The 24,608-nt window shown below is 28.9% G+C and overlaps 1 protein-coding gene across 1 annotated transcript; it reads left to right on the top strand.

Moving 5' to 3' along the window:
- Positions 1–190: 190 nt before the first annotated feature.
- LOC112693082 (nucleoside diphosphate-linked moiety X motif 6) lies at positions 191–23,460 on the top strand. Its single transcript, XM_025567981.1, has 6 exons — positions 191–712; positions 784–890; positions 19,161–19,255; positions 20,413–20,614; positions 21,506–21,705; positions 23,061–23,460. Exons 1-6 carry the CDS (start codon positions 666–668, stop codon positions 23,238–23,240), a joined length of 831 nt encoding a protein of 276 aa, XP_025423766.1. The 5' UTR covers positions 191–665; the 3' UTR covers positions 23,241–23,460.
- Positions 23,461–24,608: the final 1,148 nt, after the last annotated feature.

Below are 24,608 nucleotides of genomic sequence, written 5' to 3'. Positions count from 1 at the left end.
GTACACACGCACACTGCAGCAGCTGGCCGGATTCTACGGACGAAAAAACACGGTCGCGCCACGCACACATAGGCACGCACACACACGGGCTCACACACACGGGCGCGCGCGGGGCTCTCGTTCCACTCACACGCGCAGCACACCGGTCGACTGTGCTCCGGCGGGCCCGCACTGTCAGCGCCCACAAATTTCTCAGCTTTATCGACCAGTCGGCGGCGCTGTTGCAACCGGCAACCGCCGCCGCCGCCGCCGCGTGCCCCGCCACCTCGCTCCCACCCACACGCCGGCAGCGTACGACTACCCGGCACATTCTTTCCCTTTTTCACGTACACGTTCGTATACTTACGTATACGCGCGCACGCATCTCGCTCGCTCTCTCTCACTCGCTCGTCGTGTTCGCGGAACGGGATCTTTCACGTTCATAGCCCCTACCCGTTGTCCATTCCTTCTCTCTCTCACCCGGTGTCTCGCTCTCTGGCCACCGTCTCTTGCTTACACTCTCGCTCCGTCACTCACGCTCTCTCACTCGTTCTCTCTCTCTCTCTCTCGTTCCATCTTCCTGGTCGTCACCGCCACCGCTGCCTATTCCGCCGTCCCTTTTCGCACGCGGGCAACAGGTTAAAACGTGCACGGACTCGCGCACGGCAGCAGCCGCGGCCGCTCGCATGGTTTCCAGACGATCGGGGCTCTTGTTCGCGACCACCATCGTCAGGTAATTTTTCGGCAAAGATCTCAAACGATTTTCTCTCCGATCACTCGTCCTTCTCTATTGTCTGTTATCAGAAATATGTCCGTGTTCGCCGGCCACGTGGACAAACATAGAGGCGTCGTCATCAGGTCCACGGCGGAAGAACAGGACCCAGCGGCGGAATTTGGTCCCAAGCTCGAGAGTAAATTTTTTCGCATCACTACTATTTTTTATTAATTTTTTTTTTTTTATTATCTTACCTTACATTCCAAGGACGTCGCGTCCGACCATTGGTTCTCAAACTCGCCGGCGCCGACCTTCATTTCAAACCGGTCGGCGACGTCTGAGGTTCCATTTATACCCGTACCATTACCGCGGTTTTCCGGACCGCTGCCGCGTCGTCCCGTCGCTTTAGCAAAACGCGTCCGTTCCGGAAAACCGTTGCCGTTGTCGAACATGTGTGCGTCAAGCGACCGTGTCGCGACATTGCCGTTGGTCTCGACGGCGTCGACGGAAAACCGGTTGAGCGTATACGTCGTGAAATGCCCACGCCGCGCGATTAGTAGTCCCCCTTGAACGGCGACGGCGCTCGTCATCTCTCGCCGCCCGCCGCCACCGCAACACAATAATATCATATTCTTTGTATCTGCTCTTCCTTCCCAACGGGCGGCCGAGAAATGTGTACGTTGGTAAAGAATTTTGTTTTTTTTTTTCGCTCATTAAAAAACGCGCCGCCATATGGTCCATAAGCAGCTTTATAATTCGTAAAGTTCGCCGTTTTTCTCGAGCTTTTCGCCCGCCGAGTTCGTATCCGTGTCAAAATGTTACGAATCGACGTTGCAAACACCCGGAAATTGTTAATCCTGACCCTTGATTGTTCAAACACGTTCCATTGGAATTCGTGTCTTAATGTTATGACACATTCATGTGCTAGCTGTACTGTATTTAACGGTGATTTGATATCAATGATATTCGTTCACATTTTCTCGGTAGACACCTCAATTGATTGTTGTATTCCGATAAGAAAACACCTCGACCACGGGTGATGATTTCAAATGAAATAAATCGCAATCACCGAAAAAACTAAATCCAAACACGAGAACGTGTACACAATTTCCGAGTTGATGTCGTATTTCGTTGCTCTCCGTCGACGAGTATACGAGTATAATAAGATTATACTAATCGTGGGACATAAGTTGTACCCAGGTGGTGGTGTGAAGATTGTTTTGTGTTGTATATTTTTAGTAGTAGTGGGTTGGTGAAACAGATGTTAGGTTTTCGACCACACATTATTTATTTAATCCAAACATGTATTTGTATTATAAATAAACAAATTAATTACATTTTCTTAACTAACTTATGCTTAAATTTTTTTTATGAATATTATTTAAATATTTTCCAACGGGTTTTTGATTCGAACCCAATTAAAAAATTGTTTTCTCTTTGGTAATAATTTAAAAACATTGCATCAAAAAGTTCTCACTATGTCACTGCCTGCTTATGTGCTTAATCAAACTCTACATATAATATTCCAAGAAAAAATGTATGAAGGTCAAATTGAATATCTTTAATTTAGCATAATATGGTTTGAATTATTTTTCGGATATATATGTAATGAAATTCTTATCTAAAACGCTTGAAGACAAAACAATGCTATTTTAATTTCAAAACGATTTGTATGATTGACAATGAACTCATTTTTGTTCATACGATATTTGTATAATTGATAACAGCCACTAAGGTTATATTATATCATAGTACATTTTTTTCATTCATAGTTTTTGAAAACATGCCTTGATATTTTATAAGTGTCCGTACAATCGTATACCGGCACATAAACGTAGGGTTTTGGAATTTATGATAATGATTGATGATAGTAATTGAATATATATTATATGTACATACATTAAAATTATTTAGAAGTTATGTTGATGTTTATTTATTATTCTAAATTGTTACATTTGAGGTGTTGTAGAATGTATTATCAAATTCTAAGTCAATATAAAATGAAGTTAGTAAATTAGAATAAAATAAGCATTTCAAAGGTATATTCATCTCCAAGTACTTAGATGTATATGTTATTAAAAGTATTAATAATAAATTATAATGTACCAATTAAATCAAACAAAAAAAATGAGAACTGAAAAATACAATAAAAGTTTAATTAAGTATTATTTATCAATAAATTAAAAATAATCGTACCATCTGTGTATTGAGTAATTAAACATTACTTATATCAATACTCAATTAATAAATTTAAGAAGTTTATTATTGGAGTGGATCATCTTAAATAACATAAGCTGTCTTGGAAAACGTGTTTTAAAGCTTTTATTCTTGGACTGATATAAATTGAACGGCAATCTCTATACCATTTTCCTATACTGCTATACTCGACTGTAATTCATTAATACTGTTTTCTATCGCATCAATTTTGTTTAATATTCAAGGTTCTGATAATCTACTACTCGGCACTAATTAAACGACCTTCTAATCTAAACTTTATAATATAAATATATATATATATATATATATATGTATGTATTATATTATGTAGATATAATTTAATTTAATTCCATACATACGTATACTTTTACAAAGTTCTTGTAAGCCCTCGTTAATCTTTATTTAATAATTATTTCATTAAATGTACTTTATACAGTATTAAAATAATATACACGCCCGACTAATCATTTTAATAATTGGCTAATATATCACGTAAAATCTATCTATGCACAAATTTTAATTAAAATTTAAGAAATGTACATTTAAATTAAATAAACAATTAAAATATTTTCAAAAATTTCTTTTTTTTTTTTTTTGTAAAATATCTAAAACAATAAAATCGTTAAACAAAATTATTTCTATTTACATAACTAAAAATTCTCTATTGATCAGTATTTAACAATGTGCCAAAATCCCACAAAAATATTCTCCTCATTATATTTGTTCATATATATAATTATTTTAAATTACATGCCACAGTTGAAGTGATAAGAAACTTTTATTTTACTGTATTGCCTTTGAGATAGATGCAGAGACGAAAAATGTAGGTGTGACATCCTCTTAATAGGTTATTGTAGTCACTTTATCTTATTTATCTTAAACACCTATAAAAACCTGTATTTTCTTGTCAATCGTCGATTTAATTTATGTTATTTTATTTTTCTACCAATTATCAATGTATATTTTTATGATAAATATTTTAAAAATATTTATATATTTTCGAAAAAGTTTAAGAAAGATTAGAGGTTATGGAACATTTTCTAGTTAAATTAATTAACAATCTACTTAATTCATTTACAAAAAATATTATTAAAATGTATGTAAATCGAAGACTATAATATATTTTGTTTCGAAATCTTTATAGCCAGTCTTTAGTATACAAGAAATCACGAGCTAAATAATAACAATATTAATTATATGTAATTTTAATAATATGGTCATCGCTATTGACCTAAATTTTTTATCAATTATCAGTTATAATTCAGTAAATATTCATATCTTCTATAGATTATAAATCTATAAAATAAAAATTTGAGTAGAGTAAGAATAGAATTATAAATTATTCATTTATCACCATGTATATATGCAATGTTTAACTAAAAAAATATAAAGAATAGATTGCTAATTCGTTAAATCATATGAGAATAAATTAAATATAGGTACTTAATTTTCTTAATTTTCCAATATTTTTATAGAGTGAACTTAGGAACTGAATCCTCATGAATACCAGAATAATTTATATAATATATAAGTCATATATATATATATATATATATATAGATGGCATTTATATTTATGAGTTGTATTTATACTAAGCTATAGGAAATGAGATATTATTCTGTAGCTTAATCTTAATGATCCATGTAACTTGATTGTGTTATTTTGCACATTATATACAAACGTACACAGTAAAGAAGGATAATAAAGCCTTATAACACACCCTCTCACAGTAGCTTATAGATCATAACACTTCTAATACAACGACCTGTGACCATTCGAAATGTATTTTTTATGAATTCTCAATTTTTATTATTCGGTATTTCTATAAGATCTTTTCATGGTCCATGTCTTTACTTTGATTTAAATTTAAAATTATGATTTTATTTATTTTTATAATAAAAGAAAAAATATAAGTTTTAAACTAAAATGTTTGTCCATTCAAGTTTTCTTGCAATATAACCATAAAATCATTTTGTAGATTTAATTAATTTAGCGTAGTGAGTTTTTTAACAAAAGGATATTCACTCTTTCACAGTTCAAAAATCAATTATTGAACTCACTCTATCCCAAAATTGTTTCTGACGTCCTATTAACCTCTATAAAATGCAGAAATATTTGATTTAAAGGAACTTTGAACCACCAATGACTTACTTGCCTAAGATTTCTATTCATTTTTTTAAAAAGGCTTTCAAGAACATTTTAATATTACACTCAAACCGTAGACTTATAATTTCCCATTGGAAGTTCAGAAACGTATATTTAACTGATTAGGATACTTGAAATCTTTAATCAATTTAACATTTCTATAATATACAAATATATTTTATTATTTGCTTTAGACGGTAAGATTATTCAAAACTACGAGTATAATTTCAACTATTTTTGTTGCTTACGATCCTTATTACCGAGTAGGTATATATGATATAGTGTAAGACATAGGTGCAATTTTAACTTTTGACTTGGGGAGGCTGAATATATTAAAAGCAAGCAGAACAGTGGGGGGCTTTGCCCCCTCCCCACCAATCACCATTCATATCTTACCTTATAATATTACTTCATAATCTGATTACATTTTTTTATCTTCATTATTACGGTCGACCTACCACAAATTTCAAGTATAGGGGTGTGACTTATAATAACATAATTTTAACAACATAGTAATAAATTTATTAATTTATTTTATTATACCTATATATCAATTAAAATAAATAATAAATTATAATTGTAACCTTTTATTGGTCTTAGCATACTTAATTAGTATATCCTCAGCTTTAAACTGATTTGATACTTCGCTTTCAATGTTTATTATTACCAAACTGAAAAATCGCTCATCAAACTAATATTATACATTTAATTCTACAATACCAGTGATAATTTTTATTTTATAATTAACATGGCCATCTCATAATATATAATATTATTTAAATATAAAAAAAAAACTGTAACCATTTATAATATTATAACTAGGGCTTGGATTTCAATGCATTTGCATTTTTTTTTTGGATGTCTTACGGGATGCTTTCTGAGCTACAAATTTGTTTCAGGTATTCCGTGTTCTACCCACAAACATTTTTTGGGATATTTTTTGCATTTTTTTTGCATTTTTAGCGGATTTTATACATTTTAGAGCATTTTTTTGACGTTTTTAATGCATTTTTTTATATTTTAGAACATTTTTGACCTATTTCTCGTATTATGACTAAATTCTGTTGATGTTGAGAGGTCATTTTCTGTATATAAAAATTTATTGGTATACAACCGTCGATCAGTCAAATTCCAAAACTTAAAAGAAATACTAATCGTACAGTGCAATTCAAATATGTAATTTAATTTTTAATTCAATATTTCATTTTTATTTTTTGTAGTGTAATATAAATAAAATTTCATTTTTTAATAATAATTTGAATTTATTTAATAAATGATGCATTTTTTGAAAGGGAATTTTTTTGATATTTTTAGGGCATTTAAATCCGAGCCCTAATTATAACATTTTAAATTTTTAGATTTTTGGGGGGCTATGGCTAAGTGTTGAGGGGCTTAGCCCCTTCCCTCAAGCCCCCCTTCAATTTGCGCCTATGGTGTAAGAGTGTTTATATATTTATAATTTTGGCATAAATATATGATAGAAAAAATAAGTTTTAGTTGGATAAAAACCTAAAAATATGAATAAACGTAAATTTAATTTGTATTCAAAGTAAGCTGCTCAATCTTAATATTAAGTAATTAACATTTTTTAAAACTTTTTATAATTTATTTAAAATGGCAAAATGACAATGTCAACAAGTTAAATACATTTTAGAATATTAAAATTTAAATAATTAATTCAACATTAACATACAAGTAAGTATTATAAATAAAATAAATCATATGGTATGCATAAATACGTTCAATACAAATTGTGATTTCAAAACAAATTGTATAAGACTAATTGAAAAGTATTACTGAATTTATTTGAAAAAGCTTTACTCATTTTCTGTTAAAAGCTTCTAAAAAAGATTTAGAACCTTACCGTTTTCTTCCGATACACTCTATCAGGGGCTTAGTCCTAAGTACTCTAACTATTTGGTAAACTTTTCCAAGCTTACAGGCAATATGTTTAAACGTCAATTGAAAAACCCGTCTTTACTTCTTTAGATAAACATATTGGATTGTAAAGCTTTCAGAATACAAGAATTAGTTTTCTGGCTTCACAAATATTTTTCTTCCTAAATCCAATTGAATTAAATCTAATAGAAAAATATGTAATATAAAATGTAGTATCCCGAAGATTAATCAATTGTAATTGCATGAATATAGACGTATTGAATTTTAAGTTTTTAACTAATAAATATACTACACAACATGTGTAGTGACATAATTGTAAAGCGATTTTAATTTATAGGTAATGAATATTGCAAAATAAATTTAAATAAATTATTTATGAAACTTATTATTACAATTAGATTAACAATACTAATATCAAATATACATGTATGTATATATATATATGATATACTATGCATCTTTCGATTAGACATTTATGTTAAAAATTATTTCGTATAATGTACATGTATGATATTTTATCAATAATATCACGTAATACTACATATGACATTTTATTTTGCCAATTAGTACATAGTTTCCTTTGATTATATAAACCTATGTAAGTTTGAATGAATAATTTTTACTAATTAAAAAATAATTCCACTTAATTTACAGAATTTTTTTAAAATATTGACTTCAATATCCATAGGTAAAAATACTACTCCTATATTTGTGTTTATTTTAATACTAAAATATCAAATTATCAACGTTCTAATGTAAATGTATTTAGTATACATTATATACAAATATACGCAGTATGATATAATATATTATACATATATTTTATGTTATATTTGTGTGGCAATATTGCTAAATATTAGTATAATAATACGTTGTATATATAGATTTCAATTTAATTAATTAAAATTTCTATCATTATTTGTCAGGCTAGAATATTAATACTCACAAAATACTTAGTACAAAATTTACCCTTTGGCTATATGATGTATTAATTAAATAAATATATTTTAAAAACTTTTAACCAACATCTTAAAATATTTATTTATATTATAATATTTTAAATTAATATGTAACATATAACACTATAAGAACGAAGTACAATTTACGAACAGTTTTTAGTATTAGCTAACTTTTTTGTTGTGTAAACCACCATTCAACATGAATCGATTTTAGTCCTTTAAATAATTATGAACATTTATTGGTATTATTATGACGATGTAACTCAAAAATATAAAAAAAAATCATCCGAATAAATTTTAACATATTTCTAAGTTAGTTTCTATCATAAATCATAATATATTTGATATTATAAAACACAATCACCGGGTTTAAATTATAAATTGCATTTTAAGTACACAACATAAATTTATTTGTTTTAAATAAATTAAAGTTCGAAATTCTGTAATAATATGCTTATATATAAATTTGTGTATTATTATTATTATTATTTTTTGGTTTTCTATTAAACTATTTAATAAAATGATTACTCAATATTTTAAGTGGAAAATGAACGTATTAAACGCTGCATTATTGTTAGTATTTGGTGAGCTTTGCGTTCAATATTTAAGTCTTTAAATACAAAATTAATAGTAACTTCATTTAAAAAAATATAAATAGTTGCAAGACGAAATTAAGCATTAAAAAAAAAAAAAAAATGTCATTTGTTCAATAAAACTACCAACAAAATCGAAAAATGACCCCGTTTAAGTATAATCTGTGTCTAATTTCCAATGAAGATGTACTACTCAAAATGGTATTTATAGAAAAAAAAACACTGTATTACCAATACATTTCTCGCTTTATTTAGAAACTAAAATAACAATTACCTGATGTACAAATATTTTGGTATTATATGATTTTATCCACCTTTGTTTCATTTTTAATGACATCAACTTACTGATATACTAACATAATACGTTAAATGTCATGATGTGTATTTTGTTTTCGCACACAAACAATAACATATAGAAGTACAAATATTTACTACATAATATTATTATATGTTTTTTTTAATATTTTGTGACAACGGTGAGCAATAAACCACGTATACATTTAATATTATATTTATCAAAATCTTATTTTATTTTACATTTAAAGGATTAAGTGGAAAAACGATTATAGTCAATATTCCTAAAATGTTTAGTATTGTAGCTTTAAAGTTTCTGAATTCAAAAAACTAAGAAACAGAGTACAAATAATTTAAAAAAATTACTGTGATAATACAACTATTTTTGATAAAATTAATTAAAAAAATAATTAATTAACTTTATAAAACAAATGACAAGATTATATAATTATCAGATTATTTTTCTTTTTTGAGTATTATCGTTTTTCTCAGTAGCCGTTAATTTTATATGTACAAAAAAACTATCTTTCATTCTAGTTAGTTTATTTTAGTTTTTTTTACGATATTATGTAGTATAATAATACTTCGCCAGTCTACATAATGTAGGCAAACAATTCAGTGGTACTTATAGATTATTATCGATTTAAATATTTATTTATTTTTTTTTTAATTTAGGTGAACTAAATAATGTAAAAACTATTAATAATTAAAGTTTAATGTAGAAGTTTCAAAAGCTCAGTTATTTTATACACATCTTTCATTCTAGTTGTGTTTAAAATAACTGCGTTTTCGAAACGTCTTCATTAAACTTTAATTATTAACAGTTTTTACATTATTTAGTTCACCTAAATTAAAAAAAAATAAATAAATATTTAAATCGATAATAATCTATAAGTACCACTGAATTGTTTACCTACATTATGTGTGCTGGCGAAATATTATTATACTGCAAAATATCGCAATTTGTATAAGTACATTCATTATAAATATCAATTTTGAACTCAGTACGTTTTAAAGGATTAATAATGTAAGACTACTTTAAGTCATCTACTGCGTATGATGGAAAATACAAGTAATTACATAAAATATTTTATAAAACACGTTAAAAAGTACTCAATTTAAATTTGTACTTCATTATCATTTTTGTAGCATTTATTATTTAGCAATTGTTTTCAGTCAATTTTTTTAATTATTTGTTACGTCTTTTTACAGCAGTTTTATGTGTAATAATACTTTATACACTCGCATATATCTTTTAACATAAAATAATTGATCGATTCAAATACAACTCAAAATGCGATTTATTAAATTCCTATTTATCTAACAAATTTTATATTAAGTTTTTATTAGATTATTTATGGACCTTAGGAACATCTATTTTTTTTTAATGTTGATCAAAATCGAATAAATATTATGCGTAAACCAACATTAACTCGGAGTTCAGTTTAATTACTACATCCTATTCTCTGAGATAACGTGAGGAATACAGTTTTAAAAATGTAGTATCCTTACGTTGAATTATGGTACTTCATAAAAAAAGTAATTATATGCTTTCTCTACTTCCCATTTATTTGAGGGACCGACCCTCTTATTCTCACCATCGCATTTTGCTCTGTGTTACACACGCGCGCACGGCATCACACCCTCATCCATAACCCTTGTTAACACATACATCCATTCTGTCTTCGAAGTCCCCTAAGTCCTATGTTCAACGATGATGTAATCTCTAATCAAAGTTTTTGGTCTCGATTTTCATACAAGTCGTACATTTTTTTTAAAAAAGATTAAACATTGGTTAAGAACATGAAACAGGATAACATTGTTATTTTTATACTACTGGTAGCAATAACAACGTAAGATTTAAAATTACATTTCATTAATTGAGGTAAAAGTGTATTGACGTACCGTGCTATGAAATACAAACAACTCTAAGTGTCACGCTTAATGTTTACGTATGGTGCGTAAATTTAATACAATTGACATCATATTATTTATATATCGTATCATAATATTTTAAATCACAAGTTTTAATGAAATGTATGATTTTATACTCAAAATATCTTGTTGATAAATTATTGATGACACAGTATATTTTCATTGAACGGTTTCAATGATTTTACACAAAAACGAACAAATATATTACAAGTGTAAAAATGCAATCGACTTACATACAATTTCAATTAGATGTATAGTAAATACAATTTTAATGTTGCGATCGTGTCGTGTCAATGGCACACTCGTTCCGGTTGTATAAGTGGTTTCCCGCGGAGTATTCTTATATTTTATAGAGCCGAAACATTCGTTGGAGTGTAATTTTACAGTTAGCAGCAGAAATAAATCGTATACTCGAAAATAATGCGTTCTCCCCGTTATACGACCGTCGCCGACGCGCAAAGTGCTCCAGGTACCTACCTCCTGGTTCTTACTGCGCCCGCTATACTTAAATATTGATAATAATTACGAGTAGAAATAATAAGGCAATTAAAAATAACGCCCGGCAAAAGTTTAATCTTATCAACGCGAAAATTAATTTAAGACGTTTTCGTTTCGCTCGTAATAAATCGCTGTTGCCCGAAGTGCACGTTAAATCTTCTTGGCAGTTGTTAATTTCGTAGAATAGAAATGCGCGCGCGGGGAACGTTTCGTTAAAGTTCTATTGCATTAACAGGGTATCAAAACAAAGTTGTGCGGGGCAATGTTTGAAACGATTCAATTTATTCCGATATTCTATCGGAGACAATTATAATCGTCTTATACGCGCGCGTGTACCTGCCACCGTTGTTCTCCGGGGCTTATGTAACGCGCTTTGCGCAGCAGACCCACGCGTGTTGAACAACACGAATACTCTCGTCCATCGAGCCAACGGCCCTTACGGTATTATTTACGCGCACCTATTGGCCGTGGTGCAGTTCACCCGACGCCGCACTTGTACCACACCACCGACACGTATAGGCGTTCCGTTATTATAATAATAATAATAATAATAATAATAATTCTCAACTTTAGAAACTTGGGTGTTTAAATTACACAACTTAGGTACACGCACGCACACACAACACTGCGCAGGTCGAATTTAATATCTTTCGCCCCTATTTCCGAAACTATGTGAAATATGTATATAATATAAAGGTGGTGGGTTCGGCGGCGCCACCGCCGGCGGTCGAGGCACATAAAATCTGTCGTCGTCCGTCGCGCGACCAAAGTGATTGCGCGGCGAGCGGGTGGCGAAGTATAAAAACAGGTTAGGTATTTTGCGCGTATAAAAACTGTTGTTGCGGTGGCGTATTTTCCGCGAAAAAACCGAAAAAACAATTACGTTTTCTTTCAACTCCCCGTGCGTAGGTACACTGTTTTTAACAGTCGAAAAATTACATTTCACGCCGTTTATTAGTCTGATGATGAAAAAAAGCAATTTGGACGTCGTTCTCGCGCAAGGCCGGGGCGATGTGTAATCGGTTTATTCGCAGACTTCATAAATAACCGGGGTTTCGCTCATTGTTTCGGAGGTGGGGGGGGGGGGGTGGTTTTTTTTTTTTTTTTTTTTTTTTAAAGCTCCCCGGAGACGTCCTATTGATCTGACTTCGGCCGGGTGGTAGAGGTGCGCGCACACGATCGCCACGCGCGCGTGCGGTACGATAGAGCCACGTATGTGTGCTCACTCGCTCGCGCCAACCCACCCGTCGTCCCTGTCGCCCCTCGTCGTCCACACGCGGTTCGTTACATTACAGTCCTGTGCGTACGAGTGTGCGAGTGTACCTGTGGCGGTTATGATAATGGTAATGACATTTATGTACGATATTATTTACCATTGTTGATCGCGGGCGTTGAAAATTTAATGCGGACCCGGTTAAGGGTTTTACCGACGCCTTTTAACACACCCGCGTACGTGTGCGCACGTATAACGGCAACAGTAATAGCAGTGCTATAGTGCTCGCGAGTCGCCACCGCCGCCGGAACCGCCCGTCGCGGAAACGTTTATTTTAAAACATCCCCGTGACCGCCGACGCCGCCGGGTTACGGATGTTTTAAATTATTAACCAGAGAAGAACATATATGCACAGCAGCGGTCGTTTAAGAGCCGAACACACCCTCGCTGTACCGACCCCCGGCCCAGGGTACGCCACTCCGACGCGCGCACCCAAATACGCGTACTTACGCGCTGAATGATGTAGAGAATGTTAAAATACAGATCCGTTCCCTTTACTTTCCTGTGGTGAACATTTCCCTTGTGCGCTACATTTTCGATTCAAAACGAAACTACGAATTATTTGTTTTTCTAGTTTACCATATTTTTTTCTTCAAAGTATTCGATTTTTTTTTTTTTTTTTTTTTTTTTTTCGAAAATTGTATCTAGTCGATGACCATCATTGTTTTTTCCCTGGCCGTTATTGAAGAACGAAAAAAAAAAATTCGAAAAGTTCGAAACATATACTGTTTAAGATGAAATCGCGTACGCAAGCTTTTCAGACTTGTTTCCGGCTTACTACCTGGTTTAACGCACATTATATAGTTTTGATGAAAGTAAATAGAATTTTGGTTTTAAACAAATATTGACTCGAGACCACGGTTTATTGACTCGTACATTTTTCGATATTTAAAAATAGAATTTCGACATAACGAGCTGTTTCATTAGGTTTATAATAATATAAAATCAGAATTTTACTTGATCGTGAAGGACTGTGAAGTTGAATTTATAAATATTTTCCGTGCCCAACACTATATTACCATATCACCCCTCGCCCTCAATAAAATCTTAAATATGCCACTGCGCAAACGCACACACGCATCCCTTGTACGTGAACTATGTAATATATACCGAAGGAACGTGCACTCGCACACACACACACACACACACTATTTTACTATATAGTGACAATATACAAAAGCTGTCAATTTATTAACCGCTCAAAGATTCTGTGCTCCTCCGCCGCCTGGGCGCCGTTACGTGACAGTTTGCGAGTATAAGTTGCCCCGGGCGAATTCCTGTAGCGGCGGCGTCAAGCCCGAACCGTGTCCGATCCGCAAAGATGCCGCCCACGTTTATTCCTTAATATCACGTAGTTTTTCATGTACCGTCCTCGGCCGTAAAGTTATTGTTTTCACGATTTTTGTAGGCTTGCCATTGTTTCACTCCTCTTCCGCCGCAAACCAACGGTACATAATACAGCAGTCGGTCGAGGTGCGACCCGTAAATCAGTCGTTTACAATTTTTATACTCCACTGTGGCGTTTCCGCAGACAACCTAAACGACGATTTTTTTTATTCTCTATCTGTTTAATATTTCTATATACAATTCAAACCGCAATCCCGTTTAACGCTCATCCCTATCATCCCTAAAATACGTTAGCCCATCCTTCTCTCCAGAGAAAACAAATGGATAAATAACAATATATATTTGTTATACAATACCATCGGACGTTTTTTTTACATTAATTTGATATTTTTTTTATTTTTTTTATTTTTTATCTACTTTATATTTAATATTAAATTGGATCGATCGTTTTATTTGTTTAGGAATTCTTGTCAAAGTAATTGATTTCTGTACAATTTCCTAATGGCGTAGATTTTGCTTCCCTCGTTTACTCTTATTCGACCACTTTAAAATAATCTAAAATGTTTGTAATTGATTTCAATGCAAGACAAAGTGTATTTTTTAAGAGCGAATTGCTCTTTCTTCTCGATTTTATGTTAAATTATATTTCAGCAGCTAGTTTTATGATCACTGTTCGTCTTCATGAATAATTTTTTAAGTAGGTACCAATAAATTTAAACTGTTAATTAGTCTGTGAAATATTGGTGCATTACTAATAAGGAATTTTTATTGTATCAATTTTTACAATAAAAATTAACTAATTATTTAGTATAAGATTATTTACCACATAAATTAAATATATTTAAAAAACTAACCTAAGTGACAAATATTCGATTATTATCATTAAAGCTAAATACACTTTTCATATATTTTAGCACTATTAACTCTATTTATATATCTTTACTCTATGTATGTAAATACTTGTTTTGAGTTGTGTTTTTTTTCATCGTAAGAATACATTTATAATTGATTTAAGAATGATAAAGATCATTTAGTTTCATGTTTGTAATATATATTTAGAGATTTATTGTTGATTTTCAAGTTTCGATACCTATATCTTAAATTAAATACACGAGTATTTATATATATTAATATTTATTATTATTATATTTTATTATTAATATAAATTATATTAATATTGCAATGTTAATGTTAAATGTAAATGTTGTTAAACATAATATAAATATATAAAAATATACAATACACATTTCTTATTTTAAATTGTACATATTCATAAACTATTTAAAATAATAAAAATATTATTTTTAGTATATTTTACATGCTCAACAAATAGTAAGATAATATCAAACATATCAGCATCATATTATAGGTTAAACTTTTAAAAACCTAAAAATCCGACCTATATTCATCAACTATACAACTATAACTTTACGATTCTAATACAAATTATGATTTTTACTAGTTTAAAAAAATTATTTACATTGTTTTAAATATTATTATTTAAAACATTTATTTATTTATTATGAAATTTATTTAATATTATTCTAGATATTCGTAAAATTAAAAGGGCCGCTAATTTTATTCAAAAATATTCATACATTCATATTTACGAATTTTGAATTCCAAATAAAATGAGAGAGCAATCGATTTATTTTAAAATATGATTTTTTTTGTAAACATTTAAAATTATTTATTTTTCTCTAAAAGCTCTTCATACACACTCACAATAATCGATTTTAAATTACAAGAACACCGTTCTTTGAAGTCGGTTGTACATTGTAATTCGTAATATTTTCCGTAAAACCACAAAAACTATTCAATCCCATATTATTTTTATTCTATAAAAGTTCAAAATATTCGATTTATTTCTTTTTTGAAGCTATTTTAAAAGATGCTTTTTTCACTATTTTTTAAAAAATATTATTAATATGTATTTTAGATATCGTAAAATTTTAAAATACCGTAATTTCATGTTGAATTATTTTATAATATTATAACTGTTTATGTAAATACTCGTATGTTATGTTTGCGAGTGAATGTCATAAAAAAATTATTTCGTTAAAAAATCCATATGTGATCCCAATTTATATTTAGAACACGTTATATTACATTATATATTGATTATTGAATAAATACTGCAACGTGCAATTATATATTCATAATAATAATTTTAAGCGTACATTAATGAGGTATCGCCATTTGCTATTTACAAATTTAATTATACGCCACAACCCTTTATCAAACATACGCCCCGGAGTATATCCAGATGAGTAATCTCTCTGCGCTCGATAATGCACACTTATTAAAGTAACCTGCCGGATAGTTGTATAAATTTATGTTAATTTTTATCCCTCGTTTCATTCAAATATATTTTTGAGTAATCTACATGTATAGAAATCCCAACTGTCCGTTCTGCTATTGACATGCTACGGACTTTGAAAACTCATATTTTAGTTAAATTATGTGTCCCATACTGGCACAGTGTTTTTTTTTTTTAATTCATGCACATTCGTATAACGTTTTCACGTGAGTTTATTACAACCGAGACCCATTTAAAATGGACTGCATAATAATCAGAGTAGAGTAATGGAAAATGCCAACGGCGCGGTAGACTGGCGACAGTAATTGAAGGTTCTGACTTATGATGAATTAATTGTGATCGAGATACGTTTCAAGAGAATAATCTATGAGTAAAATATGTATTTATAGTTATACAATTTTCTTTTATTCCATTTAAAACTAAAGCCATAGATTGTACTATGTATTTAGGTCAAATGTATTTGATTTGTATTGCTATTAATATTTTTATGTTTTTATTTTTAAATTAGTATTATACATCCTATATATATACCTATATTACATAATTTTTAAATATTTGAAAACATTTTAATCATAAATGTTTTTTAAATTTATCACATAGCTAACTATAAACAGCGTAAATATTCGGTATTGTCAACAAAAATCATGTAGAACGAGAATAATTAATAAGTGTTATTACTTTTTAATTTTTTTAAATAACAAACAAGACATTTTTGAAAATAATAAAGCATAATTTATTTATAAAACGATTGTCTGACGTGATGTATTTCAAAAGTACTTGACATGTTTAGAAAAATATTATTTTAGGATATGGTTTTGATACATAACACAGAATTATAGAAAAAAAAAACGTTTTGATATAGAAAAAACACATACTCCATATGTTTTATAATGAAAAAATATCCATGATTAATAATTAGAGAAATATTTGAATATATTTGAATTTGCAAATCACGAAAACTGTTATTTTTAATATGATATGTTTATTATATTTATTTTTTTCTATATTATACCTACTAGTTTTTAAAGTATTTGGTTGAATTTATAGTCAATCGACCGGAAATTAAATAAAGGGTATTTTGGATAGTATGTGAAAATTGCAAAATTCTCACTACCTTGCGATAAAATAAAAAAAAAAACCACACAATTTATGGTTATATCACACTAAAGTACACTAAACTCTGTTCAGAATTGTTTTTAGAATTCGATGATTAATCGTTTTCAGATTTAAAAAGACAACACACCAACCAAGTGACCTATCCTAAATGCAATTTCCACGCGACTGGATCGAGATAAGCAAGACAAGTACCCAGCAGTGAAATTAATGTTCCGAAATCTCTTCTTTTTTTTTATTCAACTTTTAAGTTTAACTTAAAACAAACAGTATTTTTAATCCAATAAATAGATATAATTACGGATTATATAACAAAAAGCTCATTATGTTTTTTTTTCGTAGTTTTAAATGACTAGTCCTTTTTTTCCTAAAATATTTACTTTAATAACATTAACAGACAATTGAAATTTGATATTCCTTAAATATATGTATAGATTATTAAAACCTTTATATTTAAATCGAAGAAATGCACTTCTATTTTAGTTAAAGGTAATGAAATTCTATACTAATTCGTGTAAGAAGCATACTAATAAGAACATATTCATTGACATTAATTTATTTAAATTTTTAAATATTAATTTCCTGCTTATTATTGCAATTTATCTAGACCATATTGAAATGTACGAGTTGGTGAAATGTACAAATTGTATGTACGATAATGTATCACGTCCGTTTTATCAACGTCTGTTATTAAAATTGTATAATGTATACTGTATAATATTAATATAAATTATTAGATGTCCACAAATAAAAATGACCCTTCATTTTATACTTCAATTTACTATAATTATACTTTATTTTGTGTCCACTTAGTGATATAATATACGTTTCATGTTTTGGTAATAATAACAAATAATTAAATTAGTGTGTGGTTTTATAGCTGTCGACGAGATATTTTATTTTTTATAAAATACAATGGCATTGGAAAATGTATTAAAAACACATTGGTTTTCACTGAAGTTTTAGAATTAATTTATAAAAAAATTTATATAATGGAATCAACTTAGAAAATGTAGAATAAATAGTAACATCGAGCTAATCGTCCGAAAGAAAAAATAATAACCAGAAACTCAATTTCATTTTTATTCCTGTATAATTTTTTATCACATAGTTTATCTGCATTATCTTTATAAGTATTAAAACTGGCGATTTCTGTTTTTTTCTAAACTTGAATTTTTATAAAGCTGTTTAGTTTTTGAATACAAATCTGTTAATTATATAATAATTCCTCTGCGAATAAAACTTAACATTTTTGACGAGTTGCCAAATAGTTTCAGAGTATTAAGTCAGGTTTAAAAAATAAACATTATCGTTAAGTCTGTCAATGTTTAAAAGCACTGACAATAATAATTTATGTTTGTACTAACATATTTTTAACAAGCAACTAAAACTTGTACATAATCGACATTGAGCTTTTCCCCTCTCGTACAGGTACGGAAAAAACTTTTTACTCAAAATGGATTTATAATACATATATGTATATAACTATACATCTGTGTGTGTGTGTGTGTGTGTTTAATAAATATATATAAACAATTTTTTTACTATATTTCTCTTATACAACAATCCATCGACATAAATTTGAATGCGAACCGTCAAGTTAATCTGTGATTTATTCCCTCGCCCGTGAGTGTACGCGTATATACCCTGGGGAATATGTACTCTACATTAATCCTCTACTCTCCCCCACCCCACAACATGACGCAGACTCTGAAATTGAACTTCACCCCCTTCAGTATTGTTGTTATTTTTTTTATTTTACACTAAGCCGTTCACCCTCCTCTCGTAACGATCGTTGTCGCCATATGGGGCCCGAGCACGTTCTTCGGGACTCATGTTTAACACGTTTTCAAAAAACCATTATTTTCCCCAGGATCTCTAATTAAATGGTCGGCGGATGAACAGGTGCATTTGGTGTGGTTCCGGATAGCTCGACAGCATGCACATTGGATCGCAGAATTGGCCAAAGTAAGAAATTCGTAATTCTTAAGTATACGTACTAAAACCTATAAAAAACAGACCATAATAATAGTTAGGTACAACTTTCAAATTAATTATACTTAATATACTCTAATTATAGACTATGTCCCACGTATCGATTTATAGTATGTCAACCATTTACAACTTATAAGTATTGTTTATTACACATTTTATACATTTACAATTCAGTATTTATAATATATAACCCTGATTATATATTATATAACATATATATAATATTTATTTTTAATTATATAAATACCCAAAAAAACATTCAATAAATTTAATAATGCCAGTTCATTTAATATAAATTTTGACTAATAACACGATTTTGTTTACTGATGATTACTGTTACCATCTTACACAAATATTTTTTTTAATTATTTTTAGAATGCCATATAATTAAATACTGATATGGTATCTATTAAGACTATTTTAATAATTTATAATCGTTTAGCCATGAAATACTTTCATAAAAGACTAGACCTGAAAACTTTTGAGAAAGCCCTATGTATAGAATCAAAATTTACTTTAATGGTTAACTTTAAGTTGAGGATAAAATTACTTTTACAACTTTTGGCTCTACATACAAAGTTAACCATTCTCATCATTGATTACCTATTAAGTAATAAATATTTGATCAATATTATTAAACTCATTTAAGTGATAAAATAATATCACGATAATAATATTTTTAGTACTTTATATTAATTTTATATTCTATTACGACTTATATTTAATAAAAATATATTTTGGTACGCGTATTTTTCTCAGAAGTTTCATTAGAAACTGAATATGAATTATTATATTTCATAATTAAATATCAACCCAATTAAATTTTAATTTTAAACATCTTAACAAAGGCACATGAAGAGATTCAGATAAGCCAATGCTTGTATTAATTTTAATTCATAACCGAACTAAAGTGTAACTATAAAAAACACGTAACTGAATGTTTGTGAAAATAATAATAACTGCAATTCTATACATGTAATTTTATATTGAAAAGTTAATACATTTATAACTTGTTGGGCTTTGTGTTTTGACATATTTCTAAGTCCTACATAACATATTACATTTCGGTCGGCTTTTAGGATTTCCAACAACCACGTGTGTTTAATAAAATAAATTGTGTTTGGTTCTAGAACAATTTCCTGTTTCACAGAACATCACCGGACGGTAACGAACTGTGGATGTACAAACGTCTAAGGGGCGAAAACACAACAGTAGATTCCCCTCATACTTACACGGGTGCAGGAGGTCTAGTGATACGCGACGATCATTTGTTAGTCGTCAAAGAGCATAACATTCCATTTTGGAAATTGCCCGGAGGTTATGTAAATCCTGGTAAACAGTTCGTATTTTTATATGGTTTTTTTTTCTGCCTTTTGTTTGGTACGTTTACATATTTATGAGGTAATCTGTGTAATTAAAAAAAAAAAACAAATGTTAATTATCTGACACAAAAAAAATAGTGGGTGAATGTATAAATAAAAATAAAATGAAACTAATTTTTTTATTACAAAAAGGTAATATTTCTTTCAATATGGAATTGAAATAACGATCATGTTTCCATGTTTGAAAATTTTTTTTATCAAATGTGTAAATCTATTCGACTCATTACATTTAAAAATTAATGAATTATAATAATAATCTCTGAACCCTATTTTTAATAACATCAAAGTTAAGTACAACTTTGTCTATAAGTATATAATGTATTAATGTACTTAGATGCTATGGTTTTTCGTGCACAGTTATCTATCATTAATAATTTTCCTATTATTATTTTTGTTACTATCGATCGACTATATCATATTTTTTTATAAACTTAAACTCTATAAGAGAATCTATCAGTGATCTATAATTTTTACATGCTTGTTAATTCGTAGAATAATGAAAATAATCTATATTTCTATTTTCGGTCGATTAACGTTAAAGTAACACGCAAACATGCATTCGGTAACATTATCACGAATGATTATTGTCTTCGTTATGCAACACGCGTTAAAATTCTATGTTATACGCATACCTTATTAGAGTTTATAAAATATAATATTTAATAAACATAAACTATTTGATAAATAAACATAGTATGTTACATTATATGTATATAATAATTATATATGTTATGTATATTTAATAATTTAATTATTATATTTTTGTAAAGTATATCACAAGTAAGATAATTTAATTTAAATTTATGTATTTAATATTATCACAAAACGACATTTTTTCAAGGAGAAAATATTGGTGACGCTGCTATTAGAGAAGTATTTGAAGAGACAGGCATCAGAGCTGAATTCGTGTCTTTAGTTGCTTTTAGGCACGTTTTGAATGGGAGTTTCGATTGTGACGATATGTATTTCGTCACAAACTTGCGACCGTTAACATTCGACATTGTGATTGATAAAGAGATATTAGACGCTAAATGGATGAAGGTAATTTAGAATTGTTTTACCTTCAACGGGGTTGCTTTAAAAAAATGATGTCATTAAGCTGTTTCTCCCTCGCAGATTTATGACACTTTTTAATAACCCTCTTGGTCCCTTCCTACAATTGAATTACCTAATCTCACTGATGCTAATCTATCAAATTAACACTTTCCATTGGCTCGAAATCTCTAACTTTAGATTGCTTTAATGGAGATTATCCCTTAATGTTGAATACCTATATAAAAAAAAAAAAAAAAAGAATTATTCCAAATGTCAATATTTCAAGAGGTGTACGAAGTTTTTTAAGGGTACGTAATTACTCTATATGTATGCTCCGGTAAAATTTTAATGAACGTAAAACTTTATTCAACTGAAAATGAAATACTATAACGCAATTCTTCAAAATTCAAATAGATATCCAATTGAAATATATTTAATCGTCTGTAAAACACAGATAAGTATTTTCAATTACTAAAACTCTTAACAACCAATTTTTAATTGAATAAATAAATAATTTTTTTATAGTCATTTATGCCATTATGCAATAATATATTATATGATACAAAATCAAAGTATTATTTAAGTATTAACCTTATCATAAAATACTAAAAATGTTATTGTTCTTTGGAAAATACCCAAATTCTTAGTTAATTAAAGTTTATATTTCATTCTTAGAAATAAAACGGATACCATGTTATAACTAATCTATTGCATTCCATTAAAGTACTTTTAATGAAACGCTATATATATGTTTATATAAAGGCCAAAGGTAGTCGTCCATGATTTGCAATTCAAATATACTCGTATCATCTATTCTACTATAGATTTATCAGTACATGTAAAGTTTTTTAGTAATTCGACTTAGTATTTATTAAAATATGGGAGTAAATTATTTATTATTAATCTTATTGGAATTACCATTGATATATTAGGCAGAAGGAGTTTTGGGATTGAACTTTTATAAAAAAAAAATAATGAATAATTTTGTGCATTGAAATATAAGTATTTTAGTACGAACTTTAATTTAAATTACATTATTTGTTCAGATAATATTATTCGTGGTTGGAATTATTTATTCTTTTAGCAATATTATAAATACTCGTTATCCCGACTGTTAATATGTTATTGAAATTGTATTACAAAAACATAATGAATCATTGCTGATTATAATTTTAGAATTTAAATAATTAAAATTAATCGCTATTTAAAAACTAAATTAATATCAATAAATATAGGTACAATTGATCTACAGACAAGAAATTCAATACAATAGATTACTTATTCTAGTCGTATTTTGCAAACTACGGTAGATATCATGTAGTATTATTATTATTTCGTTTTTTTTTTTTTTTGTTTTTTAGTTAGAAGATTTCATAACAAGTCCAGATGTTGGCGAACATAGTCGTTTTTTTGTTAAAAAGTTTTTAGACAATGCAAAAATGGGTATCTTGTTGAAACAAAGTAAAATGATTCATCAACTGACCAAAAAAGAATTTATCAATTACATACCATGCGCAATAAATTCTACTACGGATATTTAAGTACATTTATGAAAACATATTTACAACTATCCATAGATATTTTTTTGCACTTTTGTATGTAAACCTATTATTAAGCTAGTCCTGTTCTGAAAATAATATACGAAACATATCGTGTATCATGTGGGTATTTCATATTGTTCGATGTATAGCTGTACTATTTTGTTTTTTGGTGTAAATAAAATATTTCATTGACAATAAAAATGGTTAATTGTAATTTAAATTGTTAACACAAATTACAATAAAAAGTAATTCAAATTTCATTATGCTTTTGTTTTTTTTTTTACCATTATTATTATTATTATTATTGATTATGAAATAATAATTATACCAACCTTATTTGTCAGTGTCTATTTTGTTTTCAATTTGCAAACAAATCGCCTTTGTAATACACGTAGGTTATAATAAATATCCAATTACTTTTGCTTTTATATGGTTTTCACACTGAGCAACACAGTTCACGAGACATGCTGCAAATTCAAAAACACGCATGTTACAACGTGTTATCAGATCGTATGACCATTTGAATACTATACGATTATCAAAGAACAAGTCAACGGATTTATAATCAAATAATGGTTACACTCACAAGGTAGGTTATATTATCTCAAATGTATTACTATTATATTTTAAATAAATAATTTACGTCCTAATTTACGAACAAATATATTTATTCAACATTGTTTTATTTAATAATATTGCAAAGTGATTTGTGACAAAGCAATTGTGTTTCTATTGGTTTTCAATATTATTCAATTAATTCGCTAACTGTATTTACAATATAGAAATGAAATTTTATGATATTTACGAATGATTACTATCGAACTTTAAATAATTTTTGATAACATTGAATAATATAAAAAAAATGTACACAGTTGTCATATATTTATGATTTTATGTTTAAAGAAAATGATAAATGAATAATTAACGAAATTAAATTATAGACGAGCAATATAATATTAAACTATTTGTGTGATAACATCTGACCTAGCAGAAGACCTACCAAAAAACATTATCCATACATTTTATAGTTTATTATATAATTATAGAAATCATAAGTTATTGATGCAGTAAAAAATAACTATATTAATCATGATTTATAAAAATTTTCAACAACTGTACCATGTGCAAGCTTAAATTTCACTGTTAGGTAGACGCATTATATATTATACCGATTACATGATAAAATGAAAAAATGTTTAAATGATTCAATCTTAAGTTAGACATCACATTTAAACACGTAATGATTTTATCATACTTAAAATAGATTGTCTTATATTTTGTTTTGAAATATGTTTTCTTATTCCATTTATGATCTATAATTCTCACTCTCGTTAATTTTTAATGTTGCTTTCGCCTGACAGTAGTTTA

Source organism: Sipha flava, unplaced genomic scaffold, assembly GCF_003268045.1.
Source record: "Sipha flava isolate LNK unplaced genomic scaffold, YSA_version1 80_pilon_pilon, whole genome shotgun sequence".
Lineage (NCBI taxonomy): Eukaryota > Metazoa > Arthropoda > Insecta > Hemiptera > Aphididae > Sipha > Sipha flava.
The sequence above is the reverse complement of the archived record's forward strand: the minus strand, read 5'-3'. Positions and strand labels throughout refer to the sequence as shown.